Genomic DNA, 14,181 nt, shown 5'->3' on the forward strand with positions numbered 1-14,181 from the left:
GAATTCAACACACACGTCATTCGACATGACGTGTTCCAGAAAACTTCAGTTTACACGGATGCAAATGTAAAAAAGGTGCAAAAGTCTGCACGAGCTGCCAGAAGCAATGAGGGTTTACATTTTCACTTGACAACACGTAAATAAAAAGTTGTATGAAGGGAAAGTGTAAACATGGTGAAAGTACAGGCTTAAAGCCGTTTCATCAGTGCTGGAAACATCCTGTTATACTGAACATCTGGAAATGCAGGAAGTCCTGAAGGCTTTTCTCTCTGGAGTTTGTCGCACATGTAAACATTTACAAAGCTTTTCTCTCTACGAGCGCTGAGGAACCAGGAAGAGACTCGGTCCTCAGACCGACCCAGAGTGCAGCTCATCACAGCCGTTAAGAACTACTATTAACAGAGAGGGAGAGTCTCACCCCCGGCCCGGCTCCTGCGGAACTTGACGGCCCCCAGGTGAACCAGGTTCATGCCGTACAGGTTGTAGTCCATGAAGAGCTGCAGCAGGTAGGGAATGTGGCCCTCGTGGGGCTGGTAACTCTTGTTCATCACCGCTCCGCTCTGCAACAGCTCGCACACTCTGGAACACAGTTTGATATTTCATGTTTCAAAAGGTTGTACCGTCTTTACTTCTTTTCAAATATGTTTTAAAGCTTTAGGCATCGAACTGAATAAAAGTCATTCAGTTCTCCTTTGAATGATTAGAGCCACTTAGTCTGAGTCTGTTTAGACGATTCTGAATGAAATCTCAGAATTCAAGGACAGAAGTCACAGTTCTGACTTTTATTTTTCAAAGAATCTAGTGTGGAGGGATGCAGAGCTTCAACTTAACCACTACTTCATTTTTCTATGACCCCAGTTTTTTTATTTGGTTTCTTTCTGGGTCTGATTTAGGCCACGTCCACACGAGCTAAAACAATCGCTTTTCTCCAGCATTCTTTAAAAACTAAACATTCCGTCCACAAGTCACTATGAACACGACTCAACAGGACCCCTAAGGGCATGTAGTACATATGCCAGGACTTTAGGGGGCGCTGTGACTCACCAAAGACACCAAAAACACAGCAGACGACACAGAGCGCCGCTCTGACAGCCAGAAGCTCGACTCAGAGAGGAGCCAGTGTGAGCTCACCTTTTCACCATCTGAGGGTTGTACAGGTAGATCTTCATGAAACGCTTCTCCTTGGCGTGGAAGCCGTAGAACGGCCTGGGAAACAAGAGCAGACAGTTACCCACAGTCTGGAGTGTTTCCCACAGAACCCGGTTCAGGTGGAGCTCCAGGTGTGGACTCACATGCCGGAGACCAGCACCACCTTGAAGACGTGCTGGGCGCTGGAGGCGGGGTTACCCAGGGCCACGTTGAGGGCCCGGTCGATGCTGAAGGCCACCTGGCGCAGGTGGCGCTCCGGCTGCCCGGTGCCATCGTACGGCACGTAGATGTACGGGAAGACGCCGTGGAGGTGGAGGCACGTCTTCTGACCTGCAAAGAAAAGAGGAGCAGCCTGTTAGTCCTCTATGGCCGGAGCACCGCAGGGCGTCTCCCAGCAGGGGGGCAGGAGAGCCTCCAGCCACACATTAAAGGGAGGCCATTAGGACCGACTGCTGACTGACTGGAGGAGAAACCTTGGCGTGTTTGTTACTGGTGGTGCTGCAGAAGAAATCTGCTCCTCCCTCTACCCGAGAGGCGGCCGACTCTGGGATGCAGCCAGACAAAGTGAAACTGAACATACAGAGATTTAGTGACTGGCAGGTTGCTGCTGCTTACACCTGGGTAACGGCGAGGGTTTTCTGCTGGCTCGGGAGGAAGAGCCGACGCCGAGAGGCTTCCCAACACTGCTAAAACCTACTGTACCTCCAACCTTCAGTGGCTCTCCGTCACTTCTCCACACTGTAGAACAACGGGGCTTTCAAATGAAGTCACATGTTGGCATGAGGACTTCTAACCAACTGTACTGATGGGATAGCAAGTGGATCTGTAGTGTGCAACACACACACACACACACACACACACACACACACACACACACACACACACACACACACACACACACACACACACACACACACACACACACACACACACACACACACACACACACACACACACACACACACACACACACACACACACACACACACACACACACACACACACACACACACACACACACACACACACACACACACACACACACACACACTCTCTTCTGTGGAGTCATCTGAGGTGAGCCGAGCTGCAGACGTCGCGCTCCGATTCCCTCCCTCTCTCATGCTGACGTTTATCTGCACGTGTTGGCTGGTTACATAAAGGATCAGAACGTCTGTGTGAGAACCAGGACATCAGAAGGTGGCAGAGTTCAGACCTGAACCACCAGAGCAGTGTCGCACACCGTTCACCACTCAGTCTTCATGCTCTGTGGCAGACGCTGCAGGCCCGGTGGACCCGGGGTGGAGGAGGAGACGCCGCCGGACTCTTCCTGTGACACAACAAGCCGTTTCCACTGAGGACGGGGAGACAGAGGCAGGATGGGGACACCGAAGGAGACGAGACCTGAGCGTCACAGCTCTGCTGCAGAGAGCCTAGCGAACAGCGTGTTCTCAGCTCCGCCTCCACCCATTTCGTTTTAATCGAGGACACTGCATAAAGTCCTCACGCAGATATGATGTGGGACAGGGACGGGGCATGTGGACGGCTCTGATCCCGCGGGTAATCCTCTTCCACTCTGATCCAAAGCCGGAGTGTTTGAAGTGAGCTGCAGGCTCGGTGTGGCGTCAGAGGGGACATCAATGAACTGTTCCTCCGGTGCAAGGCTCAAACCAGCAGGTGGGGTTACACTGAACACATCAGTCTCTGGAACCCGTCGCTGGAAATGTTTGTGCAGAGACTTGAGCCTCGACAGGATCACAGTGTCCTGCAGCTTTCTGTCCTGGATGAATGAGCGCAGGTTCAACAGGCCTTCATCGTGGCACATCTGTCCACTGATATCTGGATCATAGAAGCTTTCTTCTGGGTCGGTTGTCCTGAATGATCTCTGATCAAACTGAACCTCATTTCATTAAATTCCATTAAAACTTTATCATTTATCAGACAAATGTTTTCTTCTGGATCCACAGTGTGATTGACTGTCAGTGAAATCATGATTCTTTTTTTGTTTCATTATATGTCACCCTGACAATTTTTATCAAAATCCATGAAGTTATCGAGTTATCATGTTAACCAACAAACAAACCAACTGACCAGCCAACAAACCAACCAGCTGACCAATAAACCGACAGACCAGCAAACCAATCAATCAACTGACAAAGCGCCCTGCCAACCACCCTCCCTAGTAACCAAACAATCAGCAGCAACTTGAATGAACCTAAATTCCCGGAGGTTTCTTTCTTCCACGTCACACAAGGAGCTTTTATCAGCCGGATGTGGGAGGAGCAGATTTACATCACCGAGTTTCTCAAACAGGTCACCGATGAAGTCAGAGAGAAGTGCGAGGCAGAGACACACCGACGTCTCTCCTCCTCGTTCACCACTGGTCTCATCATGTGTTCAGGTTCCTGCTTTGGCGGTTGATGGTTTGGTGCAGATTCATCTCGTACCGTTTTATTAACAGTGGCCAAGGTGGAGCTTTCTGGGATAACAGCAACATTCCAGTTTGTGCAACCTTAAACAGAGAAGGCAATCTGGGCAATCTACATTTAATCTACATTTAATTTCAATAAACAATACCATCACTGCTGGAGGCTGACCTGGTATTAGTCAGACTATTTCTTTTTAAAATAAAATAAATAGTTGTCTGTATGCATTTCCATGTAACACAGCGCTCTAACTTTATGGGAATTGGAGTCGAATCTAAGCAGCTTTGAGTATATTCTCCTGTAAGAGGAGCGTCCAGCCCAGCTCCTCCGGGTTTCAGGTCACTTCTTATAAGAGTGAGTGATTGTTTTCACTGATTGATGAGATTCAGGCGTGTTAGAGCAGGACGTCTGACCTGAATGCATTAAAACAGACGATGCAACATCACTGCAGAAAATCACTTAGTGTTGCAGTGAAAGGGTTAATCAAAGAAAAAAAAAACACTGATTCACATCCAATAAAACATGAACACACACACACACACACATACACACACACACACCAATAATGGCTTGTGCTGTAGTTGCTAGGGAACAGTGGAGGAAAAGCAGAAGCGCTATGATGGACAGAGAGAGAAATAAACAAGTGATTCTATCCACCCAGCTGGTCAGAGCACAGAGAGGGGTGTGTGTGTGTGTGTGTGTGTGTGTGTGTGTGTGTGTGTGTGTGTGTGTGTGTGTGTGTGTGTGTAGTAGAGGAGAAGTGATGCGGTGCAGAGAAAAGAGGATAAAATGTGAACATCCACTGACTCTGCACATGAGCACGATGTTTTAGTCATAATTGCCAATTCGTTTATTTATTTATTTATTTGTAAGAGTTTCTTCTGCTCGTCCTGAACAGGAGCTGCTCCGCCCGGCGCTCCGTCGCCGCCGAGCCTCCTGCTGCAGGATGTGTGAGTGGTGGCAGTACAGAGGAAGGGAGGCACCACACTGATTTAAAGGGTCATGTGGGAGGAGCCGGGAGGGGGAGTGGCCCGGGAGGGGGAGGGGCCGGGAGGAGGAGGAGTCACCACTCGGAGGGTCTCCCCTCCACCTCCTCTGCAGCCCCGTGACTCAGCAGTGGGTGATCCGGCCGCCTGTTTGGCAGACAGTGTGCCGGAAATACTTCTGTTTTAGAAACTGCTTTTTAAAACCTTTTTTGGAAAGTTCAAATCATGTCAGTGAAAGAGTGTAAGGCTGTGTTGGAAAATGTCGTCCGGTACACATACATACACGAGAAGGAGTGATATGTTTATGGGTTGTTTGTATTATTATGACTCGGGTCTGCAGAACCTTCTGTTTGTCTTTACATCAGATTCTTTTAGCTTCCACTGGAGTTCTTCTCGCTAAGTATTTTAAAAAAAGGATCTGCGTACACACCAGAAGACCACAAACATAGAAACACTGCAGTTTGCACGCCGGCCGCTGAACACCAGGGTGTAAAGCTGTCCGCTCCTTTTCCCCGTACTTCTTCACGGTACAGGTTCAGTGTATTGGAATGGAAGTACTGCGTCTCCACGTATGCAGATGACGGTGTAGTAAATGGTAGTTTTCTTTCTGACGCTCGCCACCTCATTGTTGTGAAAACTAAAAGCCAAAAGTCACTCAAAGTTTCCACTTTTCACTGAAAAAGTGATCGGCTCCAGTCCAACGGGTCAGGAGAGTATTTCACAAGTCTGCTGGTGAAGACTTCACAGTTAACCCTTTATAGGCCGCTCACTGAAATACTGTATTCAAAGGATTTCATGCAGAACCTGAAGACTATTTCTACTAGAATCGCTATTAGCAGCACTAAGAGAAACAGGCTGAGAGCTGGTGATCCAGAGTCGTGCGGAGTACTGTAGTTAACAGGGTGGCTGGAGGTACTTCTGCTGTAATCAGACAGACAGCCGCCACAAGGACGCACTGCTCCAGACCTTAATAAAAGCAATGCCGGCTTTAATTAAAAGAGTTGAGTGACATCTGGGACTGAGCCGACTCACCAGCACAGAGTCGTTCACACTGCAGGCAAATGTGACCCAATTGTGATTTTTCTGCTCACAACTGGCTGATATCTGACTCCTTCTGTAACGTGTGAACGTTGCAATTGTGATTTTTGCATATCAGATCAGGCCTCGATCCCATGGAACCAATTAGTATATATATATATATATATATCTGTGCTACATATGCGATTTCAACGTCATTGAGACGTGAGGAAGGAAGGAAGTGGCTCTGCCAAAATGTTAAAAGCTCTTTTTTTTTTATCTCCTTTTCTTTCCCTCCTCATGTCGTCTACATTTTGACGGCTCGTATTTAAACAACCACTTGAAAATGGATGTACACGCACCGACCTGTGTTGCCAGGTTGGGCAATTCTCCTCCCTTTCTTCTTTGTTTATTTAGTGCAGTCGTGTGTTTATGACATGTTCTTTATTACACGTATAACAGGTTTTTATTGAGGTGGGGGGGGTTCTACATCGTTTGGGCTGGAAACAGTGAGTCAGATCTGGCAACCCTGGCGCTCACCCTGGGGTCCGCAGATTCCTCCGTAAACAGCGTGCTCTGCGTGACGCCACGCCTTCTTCTTCACATGCGGCTATCAGGCCGTCGTTCCCAAACTGTGGTGCCTCTAGTGGTGCGTGGCGGCGTTGCAAATTCACCCTTTACATTGTGTGACATTTGTTTGTATTTTTATCTTATTAAAGAAACCGTTCTGGATTCTCCCCTGAGAGAGAGAGAGAGAGAGAGAGAGAGAGAGAGAGAGAGAGAGAGAGAGAGAGAGAGAGAGAGAGAGAGAGAGAGAGAGAGAGGAGAGAGAGAGAGAGAGAGAGAGAGAGAGAGAGAGAGAGAGAGAGAGAGAGAGAGAGAGAGAGACTTCTCTTTGCACTGATAATCACCACTGCAGTGTCGACTTCTGTACTAGTTACACAATGAGGAAATGCTTTGTCTGAGGAGGAGGAGGAAGAGGAGGAGGGATAAGGAGGGATGAGGAGGTGCAGGAGGAGGAGGAGGAGGAGTGAACAGAGAGACTCGTCTATAAATCACAGCCTCTCTAATGGATTCACCTCATCATCTGCTCCATAAATGAAGAGCCGGAGAGGACGGAGCGAGGCGGTCTTCCAGAGGACTGATGTGACGGAGCAGAGCAGGTGAAATGTTCTGCTGCAGGTCGACTGAAGCGTCATGAGGGGAAACGTACAGAGGGAATCGAACTCTCCACCGCTGCTGTGTGGCTCTTATTAACATTAATGCTCTTGTGTGTACCGCCACGTTCATTCTCCACAGAACACACAATCACACATTTACTTCTACCACACTGCTGCTGCCAGGACCACAAATCAGGGTGTTTAAGCTCCGCCCCTTCAACAGACTGCACCACGAAATACTAATCAATCAGGGTTTTACTCATGAACAAGGAGCTAAAAGACTTCTCCCTCCCTCCACTAGGGGGAGCTACAGAGGTTCAGACAGCAGTACACTCCCTGCAGCAACAATATGGAGCAACTTTAACCTGCAGCAACTAAATGAAGCAACTTTAACTTGCAACAACCACATGGAGCAACTTTAACCTGCAACAACCACATGGAGCAATAACCACATGGAGCAACTTTAACCTGCAGCAACCTCATGGAGCAACTTTAACCTGCAGCAACTAAATGAAGCAACTTTAACCTGCAACAACCACATGGAGCAACTTTAACCTGCACCAACCACATGGAGCAACAACCACATGGAGCAACTTTAACCTGCAGCAACCACATGGAGCAACAACCACATGGAGCAACTTTAACCTGCAACAACCTCATGGAGCAACTTTAACCTGCACCAACCTCATGGAGCAACTCTCCATTGTGTTTCCTTGTGCTACATCTACATGAAGGCTTAATTGCAGTCCTCTGAGACCCGCCGTGTAAACACTCTGTAATAAAGCACAATTACAGCTCAATAAACAGGTGATAAGCAGAGAGAGAATCAGGAACATCCTCTACATCAGGTGTTGGTGCCAAATACGATGAATGCATGAAGGCCACAGCTAATGTTTGTGTAATATGCTCCTGTGCCTTTTGCCTTTTCTGCTTAGGTTTTGTTTTATATAATAATTGTGAACTGAAGGAAGTGTTCACATATTATTTAGAATCAACGGTTTTCATTAACATAATGAATAAAACTGATTATTCATTTTGATTACAATATAGATCAAAAGTAAATCTCATGAACATTTTGGCCATAAGTTGAGAGCAATTCACCCGCAGCAGGACCCAGACCAGGACGCCATTCATTTCCCCGTTTGGTCCAGATCCCATCACCTGTGTCTGAGATTATTCATAACTTCCAGACAGGAAACACAAGCGGCTGCTGGCTCCTCCTGAATGACCCGTCTGTGACCCGACAGGACCCCTCTGTGACCCGACAGGACCCGTCTGTGGCCGGCGTGTCCCGAGCCTGCGGGGGGGCCAGAAGTGGCGCCTGAGAGCCAGCTCTCCTCCAGGCCAGGCAGCACAGACGGCACAGCAGAGCCGAGCCAACAGGTGGAGGCGGAGCAGGCGGTGGTGCCAGCTCTTAGTTAAGCAGACAAAGCACGGATACATAAATCTCTGCTAACGCGAGGAGGACAGGGGAGGCTGGGCCTGGGACCGGCGGTGCAGAGCGGCAGAGAGCAGCTCACAGATGGAGGCTGCAGACCCGCAGACCCGGAGGCGGGGAAACCTTGGAGCATGCAGTCGCGTTGACAGGTGGAGGAAGAAGAAGAAAAAAAAAAAAAAGAGCTGAGAGTGAAAGTGTTCATGAAGATCCTGAAGACGGCCGTGGATCCTCCAGACGAGGCTGCGGCGTCTCGCATCACGTGGTTTCATCACTCCTGTCAGCTCAACATGAACAATGAAGTCTCTTCAACCATGAAATAAAAAGTCAGAACTGCAGAATCTGAGAGACAGTGCGGTCGTCCAGGAGTGAAAAAATGGCTGAATTTGTCCATTTAAGTCTTTTTGTTCTGGATCTCAACCACAGAAACAGAAACTAATCTTAACCCCAGACTGATGGAGACTCGGCCAGACGAGCACGACGCTATGACGACGTTCGAATAATGAGAATAACAAATCTTTAGCTTTGATTTGGTGAAAGAAAATCAAAGAGTCCATCAAAGTGTCCCGTGTCTGTCTTTTCTGATTCCACTCTCTGTGTGGATGTGATGCTAAATGCTACGTAGCTAACTGTCACTGGCCTCTGTTCCGGTCTCTGCTTTGGTCCACTGATAAAACAGTCGTCTGGGCCCTGGTCTGATCTGTCTGATCTACAGAGTAGAACTCTATGGAAGGAGTGTGAACGCCGAGTGCGAACGCCGAGTGTGAACGCCAAGCGAGACGCGACCGGCGTGAGGAGCAGAGATCAGCCTGATCCTCTTCAATATGTTCTCCAGTGTGATACACGCCGATTAAATCCGCTAATAACGGGGACGGAACATTTGGTCCTCCGGGCTTTTTTATTTAGGGACGATCCTGGTGACCAGGTTCCACTAAGACGAGTCAACTAGTCCGACAAGAGGAAAACTACCAGCTGGTCTCCTCCGACGCTTCTAGACACTAAAGAGGGAATAACGAGTGAAATAATCCAGACAAAAGGAACACGCTCAAATTAATAAAATGTGAGTAACTGTACAGTGAGTCGTTCCAAACGTCGTCTCTGAAACAAACTGTGTATTAAGAACCATAACAGAACCACAACAAACTGTATTAAGAACCATAACAGAACCATAACAAACTGTGTATTAAGAACCATAACAGAACCACAACAAACTGTATTAAGAACCATAACAGAACCATAACAAACTGTGTATTAAGAACCATAACAGAACCATAACAAACTGTGTAGTAAGAACCATAACAGAACCAAAACAAACTGTATTAAGAACCATAACAGAACCATAACAAACTGTGTATTAAGAACCATAACAGAACCACAACAAACTGTATTAAGAACCATAACAGAACCATAACAAACTGTGTATTAAGAACCATAACAGAACCATAACAAACTGTGTAGTAAGAACCATAACAGAACCAAAACAAACTGTATTAAGAACCATAACAGAACCATAACAAACTGTGTATTAAGAACCATAACAGAACCATAACAAACTGTGTATTAAGAACCATAACAGAACCAAAACAAACTGTATTAAGAACCATAACAGAACCATAACAAACTGTGTATTAAGAACCATAACAGAACCATAACAAACTATGTAGTAAGAACCATAACAGAACCATAACAAACTGTGTATTAAGAACCATAACAAACTGTATTAAGAACCATAACAAGACCATAACAAACTGTGTATTAAGAACCATAACAAACTGTATTAAGAACCATAACAAACTGTATTAAGAACCATAACAGAACCATAACAAACTGTATTAAGAACCATAACAGAACCATAACAAACTGTGTATTAAGAACCATAACAAACTGTATTAAGAACCATAACAGAACCATAACAAACTGTATTAAGAACCATAAGAGAACCATAACAGAACCATAACAAACTGTGTATTAAGAACCATAACAGAACCATAACAAACTGTGTAGTAAGAACCATAACAGAACCATAACAAACTGTATTAAGAACCATAACAGAACCATAACAAACTGTGTATTAAGAACCATAACAAACTGTATTAAGAACCATAACAGAACCATAACAAACTGTATTAAGAACCATAACAGGACCATAACAAACTGTGTATTAAGAACCATAACAAACTGTATTAAGAACCATAACAGAACCATAACAAACTGTATTAAGAACCATAACAGAACCATAACAAACTGTGTATTAAGAACCATAACAGAACCATAACAAACTGTGTATTAAGAACCATAACAAACTGTATTAAGAACCATAACAGAACCATAACAAACTGTATTAAGAACCATAAGAGAACCATAACAGAACCATAACAAACTGTGTGTTAAGAACCATAACAGAACCATAACAAACTGTATTAAGAACCATAACAGAACCATAACAAACTGTGTATTAAGAACCATAACAAACTGTATTAAGAACCATAACAGAACCATCACAAACTGTGTATTAAGAACCATAACAGAACCATAACAAACTGTATTAAGAACCATAACAGAACCATAACAAACTGTATTAAGAACCATTTATCTCTTCAGCCAGAAGTTCAACGTGACGCTCAGAAAAGTCACTAACAAGAGAAAGACGTATCCTTGAAACCATTTTTCTACAGAGAACCGTGAGAGGAACGTTCTTGGGAGCCGGCATAGAAAAGTGGATCAGATTTCCGGTGTCGCCTCAGAAGTGAAGAGAGTTGTGCGGCTCTGCTCGCTTTTATTGTCGTGTAAACGGGGCCTCAGATAAGTTTCCTGGAATCAAAGCCGGCATGTCGGTGTGACCGGAGTCTCACACACACACACACACACACACACACACACACACACACACACACACACACACACACACACACACACACACACACACACACACACACACACACACACACACACACACACACACACACACACACACACACACACACACACACACACACACACACACACACACACACACACACACACACACACACACACACACACCTCAGTATCCAGTGTTTAAAGTAAAATGTCTGAACACTCCAGAGTGAAACCGGACTTCACAGAGACGCTACAGAATCTCAATTCTTCTCTTCCCTCCTCCGACCAGGCCGGAGTGAGAAGAGAACGTTCTGCGGAGGTTAAAGTTCTGTGTGGGCAGGAGCAGACTGAAGCGATAACCTGGACCAGAGGGCGAGATGTTCAGAGATCACAGGGAGAGAAGAGAGCCGGCCATCCAGCAGCAGCGTAATTAAGCAGGCTGAGAGTTTTACTGGAAGAACCCCGTGAACCCGGACGCTTTATTCTCACATAACCTCGGCTGAACTCCTCCCGGCACAAGCACCGGGTGTGTGTGTGTGTGGGGGGGGGGGGGGGTCTGTTTGGCCACAGCACTCTGCAGAAATATGGAGAGCATCAGCGTAGACCATGTAGGCCAATCTCAGCCCGAGGCGGCGGCAGAGGAGGAACCAATGCACTCATGCAGCAACGCTGAGGAAGACGAGGGGAGAGGAGGACACAACCAGCAGGATGCAGACGCAACAAGAGGGTGGAGAAGGAGTTTAATACAGTCGTAAACAATGAGAGGGAAAAGCTGTTTATTCTGATGAACAAGAACCAGAGAGGAACTGTGGATCTTCTGCACCTTAGAGATTCTTCTGATTTCCTCGATGAAGCACGAGGTCACAGCAGAAGCCATTCCTTCCTCCAGAACAGAGGCCTCCTGTACTACCAAGCCTCTTGACTTCAGGGATTAACCCGGAGTTTTCCGTACTGCGACGCTGGTTTACTTCTCACCATTGTGACTTACACTGAAAGGCTAACCTGAACCTCCAACCTACAACCTGCTCGGGTCAGAACATCATCCTACGTTCTGACAGAAAGAAAACCACCGACTTCCTCCATCCTCACTGAGCACACACACACACACACACACACACACACACACACACACACACACACACACACACACACACACACACACACACACACACACACACACACACACACACACACACACACACACACACACACACACACACACACACACACACACACACACACACACACACACACACACACACACACACACACACACACACCATAGCTGAAACGTGTGGAACTGTAGTGTAGTGTGCACTAGTGGCAGTAGTGTGCAGTAGTGTGTAGTAGTGTGCAGCAGTGTGCAGTAGTGTGCAGTAGTGTGCAGTAGTGTGCAGCAGTGTGCAGCAGTGTGCAGCAGTGTAGTGTGGAGCCATGGATTGGTGTGCAGGCAGCGTATGTTGCAGCAGCAGAGGGGAACACGATGTACATGCAGCTCCGGCAGCCTCAGACGCCCTTCAAGACTCTCAGAGGCTGCAGGAGGAGGAAACTCTGCCGGGTCCCTCCTGTTTACTCCACTTTACTCCAGCTGACAGCCTCGGAAAAGAACACCTTGTTCACACTCGTCCCACCAGCAGTGTCTGGGTGGTTTCAGCCTCAATGAGTCAGGGATTAGTCTCATCCTGGTCTGGGTGAAAATAAGAGAATGAACTGGGATGTTCTGATGGACTCTCCAACTGCCCCGAGTGAGACAGAAAACACCTCCGACAACGATTGTACACCGGCCAGAGGTGGACCAGGAGGACATCCAGGTGCCAAGTGAGTTTTAAAAACTCTAGAAAACAAAATTAAATCATCATGTTCACGTTCTCTCACTCCAGCTGCACAGAGGAGAAAGTCTCCTATGTTTATAGTTTACAGATCTATGTTTATAGTTCTATAGATCTATGTTTATAGTTCTATAGATCTATGTTTATAGTTCTACAAAGCTATGTTTATAGTTCTAAAACTGTCTCGAGAGCCAGTGAAAAATGTTTGTTGTGGGCAGTGAAGCTTGTTCCTGCCTGCAGGTCAACCTCCAGTTCTCTTTGCGCTCATTGGATGGCTGTAGCTAACAGCCAATCAGAACGCTCACTCCAGTTAGAGGGGCGGGGCTTGTGCACACCTCTATGTGTCGCTTCTGAAGCTAAATCACAAACGTTTCAGTGTTCAGGGAAACGTGTCCGTAGAGTTGTGTGGCGTTAAAGAGCTCGCTTTTTTTTAAAAGTTTTGCTGAAAAAATAAAAAGTAAAATAAACTTTGGCGTTGGAAGAATTTCTGGTTGAGATTAAATGTCATCGGAGCGCAGGCAAAAGCAGGCGGATTTCCACAGAGTCGGTGTGGCACGAGAAAAAAACGTCCACATTTGGGCCTCGTTAACATCCGGGGCTGAAAGGAACAGCATGACGGGCTCAAAGACTCCAATGTTGAAAAAAAAAAGCCCCGACAAAGAGCTGGGCCTCAATGTAGAGGGGGAAAAAACAGGAGAGGGGAGGAGGCACACGTAACACTCAACAAAAAAACAAAAAAAAACTGGGAATGAAAGTCAAACAGATCCTACATCTCACGCAATCGGAAAGTCATTAGAAAAAACAAGGGAGAGAGGAAAGTAAACAGTTGAAGGAACAATGGCCTTCTGTTTAATGAGCCTCACGGCCCTTTGTAGTCTGCCTATTATCCTTGGACCCCGGAGGAATTCCTTCAGATGGCATTATCGGCCCCCCACAGAGAGAGAGAGAGATCTCCCAGGGGAAGAAGAGGCCCCCTCTCTGCCCCTCTTCATTCAGGTCAATTGGTCAGGCTCTTCATCCACCCCTGGCCTTCCTCAGCCGGTAAACACTGGAGCACAAACCCGGTTCCTCCGGCCGCCACATTGAAGAGGAGGGTCAGCCTGTCGTCCACATTCCCACCAGGACTTCTCATCTTCACCATAAAAGACAACAGATTCCAAAGCTGATGAGAATGATAAGAGTCTCCCCTCCTCATTCCTGAACCGTCTTTACCTCCGCTCGCCTGTGACCACGTGACTGTCCAGCTGGGGTCTTGTTTTTCAGAGTGACCTCTTGACCCTGCAGTGTTCTGCTTGTTCCAGGAGTGACTGGGGGAGCAGGAGT

The 14,181-nt window shown here is 46.8% G+C and overlaps 1 protein-coding gene across 1 annotated transcript in view; it reads right to left on the reverse strand.

The window, feature by feature from the left end:
• The window catches only part of rev3l (REV3 like, DNA directed polymerase zeta catalytic subunit), a 39,628-nt gene that overhangs the window by 20,080 nt on the left and 5,367 nt on the right, over positions 1-14,181 (reverse strand). The window contains exons 2-4 of the mRNA XM_080491107.1: positions 1,293-1,479; positions 1,132-1,206; positions 419-579 (exon numbers count right to left, since the gene is read on the reverse strand). Of these exons, the coding sequence (XP_080347233.1) occupies positions 419-579; positions 1,132-1,206; positions 1,293-1,479 (423 nt within the window). The remainder of the gene's footprint in view (positions 1-418; positions 580-1,131; positions 1,207-1,292; positions 1,480-14,181) is intronic.

Source organism: Lipophrys pholis (genome assembly GCF_963383615.2).
Source record: "Lipophrys pholis genome assembly, chromosome: 21".
NCBI classification, from domain to species: Eukaryota; Metazoa; Chordata; class Actinopteri; order Blenniiformes; family Blenniidae; genus Lipophrys; species Lipophrys pholis.